We start from the raw sequence: 5,129 nt of genomic DNA on the forward strand, positions 1-5,129 counted from the left end.
TTGGCCTCTGTTTCTCTTTCTGTACCCACTCTCCACTCCTTTTTCTCATCATTCGCCCACTTTCATAATTCCAATTCTCCTTTTTTTTCATTCCAACACCACCACACCTCCCCAATTTTTATTTTCTTCCCCTCTACTTCTGTTACATTGCCATTACTCTGCTCCCATTTTCCTTTTCTTCTTATCCACCTCTCGACTTCTAACTCTCTACTCGTTTTTTCTTCCCCCACGAACACTCCGGTCCCTTTTATAATCTTCCGTCTTCCCAGAATGTCTCTCTTCTCTTTCTCATTTGCACTCTCGATTATTATCTGTCTTCCTTTCTGGAATTTTACTCTCATCGGCTCAATTCTGAATTTCAATCTCCTTTTCATCACCTTCATTACGTCTTCTTTTCTTCGGTACATGCCATTTTCATAATATATGTGTATGTTTAACCTTTTTTGCTTCCTTTCTTTTAGTTCTTCCTCCAGCTCATTTCCATTAATTTTTTTTTGGCGTTTCTTCAATGAGCTTTTCTTTTTCTTGTCTTCTCCATTCTTCATTTGTTTTGTCCTTCTTATCTTGTCTTTTCCTCGCCTCGCTCACGAATCTTTCCACCTCATTTTCCAAGCTCCATTCCCTCATTTCTTGAACATTCCTTTCATTCGCCCACGCGTTTTCTGTTTCCTTCACTCTTGATCGCCCTCTTTCCTGCCTTCCTCCACTGTTACTCTTTCCTTGTCTCTTTGTGTCGTGACTCTGACTGTCGTGTTGCTTTCCTTTTTTTTTCCTCGGTTGCTTTTGTCTTATTTGGTATGTTCGTCTTATTTTCTTTCTCCTTTTTTATTTTTTCACTTAGCTCTTTAATTACTCTGTCCTTTTCCTTTATGCGTTGTTCTCTTTTACCAATTTCCTTCTCTAATCTTTCTATTTCCTGTCTGTGTCTTCTTTCCTTTTCCACTTGGTCTTCTTTACATTTGCTCCTAATTATTTGGGCCCCTATCTTCGAGGTTTCTTGTCTTGTACATGCCTTTATTTCTTCCATTGATTTCATTATCAATTCTTCAACTTTTGTTTTTACCCTGTCTTCTATCTCTGCGATCAATTGCCACATCTTTTCCTCTGAATTTTTTTCACTATCCTTCATTTCCTGCTTTTGGCTCCAATTTGACATTCCAGTCTGCGTTGCTTGTTCTCTTGTCTTTTTTCCCACTTCATCTTTCTGTTTGTCTTTCCTATCATTGATTGTCTCGATTATATCTAACTCTTTCGCCTCTTCATTACTGTCCTTCTCAACTTGCAGACTTCCTCTACTGTTTCTTGCCGGTGTTCTCGCTAGCTGAAATCCGGCTCTGCACCAGTCTGTTCCTACCTCATTTATATTGTCTGTGTTTTCTACCTTTTTTGCTTTTGCCTTTATTATATCCATCTGACTAAACACAAATTTTTCTAACGCTCCATTTTTCATACCGTAGTCTCTTTTACTCGCTGAATTTGTACTTTTGAATGTGCGCGGCCTTCCCCTCCTTCTCTTGGTCATCCCGGCGCTTGCGCCATTCGCTTTACCTCTCTCATGTCTTTCCTCGTCACTTGTCATCTCTTTGTATGTGCTGCCCTCTCGTTCCTCGTCACTTTTTTCCTTCGTCTTGTCTCCCGCCATTTCCTCTATGTCCGCCAAAACCCTGATTGCTTTTACCTTTTGGTTTCCGCGTCTTTTGCTTTTCCCGTGCCACAGCTTTTCTTTTTTTTTATTATTCACCTTGTTTGGTGTTTTTCACTCCTACCTTTTTTACTCTAAACTTACTTGCCTTTTCTTTTTTTTTTTCACTATTTCATTTATTTTTGCACTAGCTACTCTTTTACACGTCTGTTCACTTACACAGCTTACAGCGCTCCTTTCAGGGCCAACTAATATTTATTATTTTTTTTTTTTTATTCTTTCAGTTAAATCTTATATTAAATAAATTATTGTTTATAGAATTGACTTGAAATTACATTTTTCAGCGCTTCATTGTATTGAAAAATACTTATTTAAATGTTTTCATTTCAGGGCAAACTAATATTTAATTTTTTTATATTTTCAGCTAGATCATTAACTAATTAAATTGTTACTTATAAAACTGACATCAAATGAAAAATTTAAACTCCCCATTGTAATGATAAAAACTTACCCAATAATTTCTGTTTCAGGGCCAACTAATATTTATTTTTTTATTCTTTTTTTTTTAATTCTTTCAGTCAAATTTTAAACTAAATAAATTATTGTTTATAAAATTTATATTAAACGGCACTTTTCAGCACCTTGTTAAAAAGTTGAAAACTTGTTTAAAAATTTCCATTTCAGGAATCAACTAACATGAATTGTTTTATTTTTTTTTTTTTAATTTTTCCAGTCAGGTCGTACATCAAATAAATTATTCTTAATGTAATTGACGTCAAGTGGGACTTCAGCGCCCTATTATTACGACGAAGAGTTTTTCAATCAATCCAATATCAAGGTGAACTGTCATAATTTTTTCTATTTTTATTTTTTGACTTTGATTTCAAGTAAATTATACAAAAAACAACCATACCCATACGTAAAACCATACCAAATTCAAACCGAACGGCTCTTTTCAGCGCCTGGCTCACATGGAGAAAGTTCTTGAGCTTTTGGGGTCCTGTTCATGCAGGGCCCCCCCCCAAATTTTTTATACGTCTATTCTTTTCAAGTTTCAAATTATACTAAATAAGCAGTCATAAGATATACAAAATTTTTTTTCCGTACAAATAACATAAAATTTTTTTCTTGCAGAGTATAATTTCCTTAAATAAAATTTCCGAATACCCATAAAACCCATCTTTAACTTTATCCTTTCCCATTGGACTCAACAAATTCATGAAACTTTTTTTTGTTGAATTTTACGGCAATTAGTAAAAAATTTTCTAACCTAGTCTGCAGAATTTATATCTATCATTTCTGTACTCAAAGATCAATATATTTATAAACTAAAGTGTGAACTATAATTTAACGAATGTTAAAAAATTGTAATTCTTTGTCAGTCATTTAAAACAATGAAACATTTACTGCGAAAAAATATCGGAGCATTGATGTGAGTTAAATGTTACAGAACTTAAATTATTATCCACGAACGTCAATTATAGTGGCCCTAAAAAGAGCCATTTACAACTTAAAGTGTAAATTTTCAGTATCCAATTATAAAAAATCTGTACATAGAAATAAAAAGAATTCCCAAAGAAAGACATATTTCGTTTGAGATTTCCTCAAAATAACATGAAAACCAAATTATAAAGTCGTGATGACAACTTTTTTTTCACAACCCGGGATATTTTTCTACTACTTATTGGTTAGCCGATACCGACTCAATCAATATTGTTATTATTTTGCGTTATAAATAATTACTTAAAGCTGTAAAACCATAAAACTTACACTCTTGTAAACATTAAACAGTCAATAAAAATACTTAGTTGGAATACTTATATTTGTTAAAATAAGAGACTAATGGTGAGGCAAAAATAAATATATGCACAACTCGAAATGTATAAAAAATCATAATTTAGTAAATATTAAAATTTGTACTTGTTGTTTAGCCACTTACTAAATAAATATAAATATTGAAAGAGTATGGAAGCATGGATTGAATTCTTAGGTGTAAACTTGAATTGTTCTTTACGTATGAAAAATTTGGTGGCCCTGAAAAGGGCCGTTTTTAACTTAAGTCAGAACTTAAATATCTAATTAGAAAGTATCTTCACCTGTACCATGATATATACTTCATCGCTGGCTTCATGTAATATGCCACAGAAGTCGTCTCTGCCACGTCGTCTGATGCAGTTGCCCAAGTGTATGTAGTCATCGTAGGCCTTGAAAGGAGCAGACTGGTCGGTGAGGGTCGTCAGGTTACCGAGCAAGTCAAGGGCGAAACACTGGGCGGTGTATCTCGTCTTGAGGTCCTTGGACTTGGACGGTTGGATGCCCAACGAAAGCCAAAAGTTGTCTTCCCGGTCGTGGCTTAACTCCATACGGAAACTCCATGTTTCCTGGATGTCTGTCCTCGGATACAGGGATGACTCTGCAACCTCCACAGCTCCTGAATCTGTCGTGTATAGCTTCGTGCTGATTTTAGTCAGCTTAAACGTGTGGCCAGTTGAATTAATGAAATTCATCTTGACGTGTGAAGTTAAAAACTTGAATATTTTGCGTGACGTACAAAGTAAGTTGTCGGTTGGAAATGACCTACAATGAATGTATGACCATTAAGTAACCTCTGACCTTTACCACCTCCACGACTAAATTTCAACGTACTGCTTTCTGATTGGCTCGCAGTTACCGACGTGACGATTTTCTCGTAATTACTTTCTATCGGTACACGCGCACCAATCACAGCAAAGGAAATATCCCCTCTACTACTTCTAGCTTTCTTATTGGCTCGCAGGTACCGACACAGTGAGTATTGTTGTTATTTTTCGTCGGTACGTGCGATCCAATAGAATTACCGAATCATCGATCCCTGAAATATTTGCATCAGACAAAATATTTAGCATTGCCAACGATGGAATATCAAAACTTAACAATATTAAAATATTCCGTTCGCATTTAGTTGATTTTTTAATAGTAGCTGGCTATTGGCTACTTCAACAATTTTACCACACTGTGAATGATATGAATAATTTTATTGATATATTTGTGAAATTTCAGGAGACTTTCGTCTGTTAGAGAGACTCAACTTTCCTTATGACAAGTACACAAAATAATTGTTTGAAAAAATCAAAAATTAATAATAGCTTTTCTATTAATAGCTTTTTCGTAATTTGTCACAAAAAAAAAAAAAATAATATTCCGGTACCGGGAATCGAACCTTTTTTTTTTTGTTTAAAGTTTCTTTATTTAAATTTACCATGTCATACATAATAGGAATAAATAAACTAAATAACATAAATCCTTAATTTCTAATTGTTTTAAACTTATTAATTGAGATCAACTGGCTGTTGTTGGCAGCGTCTCGGGTCTCTACCATCTTTGTAATTTTATTTACTGCTATTATTAGAGCCACCGAAGGCTCCGGTCACGATAGTCATTTTTTATTTTTTAATTATTTTTTTTCCTATTTAGCTTTTATTAAAACAGGAAAACAGTGGCTAAGTGT

The 5,129-nt window shown here is 34.3% G+C and overlaps 1 protein-coding gene across 1 annotated transcript; it reads right to left on the bottom strand.

Moving 5' to 3' along the window:
• Window positions 1-709: 709 nt before the first annotated feature.
• On the bottom strand, window positions 710-1,642 carry LOC128668118 (golgin subfamily A member 6-like protein 22). The gene has a single exon (XM_053740286.1). The coding sequence runs from the start codon at window positions 1,640-1,642 to the stop codon at window positions 710-712; it is 933 nt and encodes a 310-aa protein (XP_053596261.1).
• Between the last annotated feature and the right edge of the window lie 3,487 nt (window positions 1,643-5,129).

The sequence above is a fragment of the Microplitis demolitor genome, chromosome 6 (assembly GCF_026212275.2).
Source record: "Microplitis demolitor isolate Queensland-Clemson2020A chromosome 6, iyMicDemo2.1a, whole genome shotgun sequence".
Taxonomy (NCBI): domain Eukaryota; kingdom Metazoa; phylum Arthropoda; class Insecta; order Hymenoptera; family Braconidae; genus Microplitis; species Microplitis demolitor.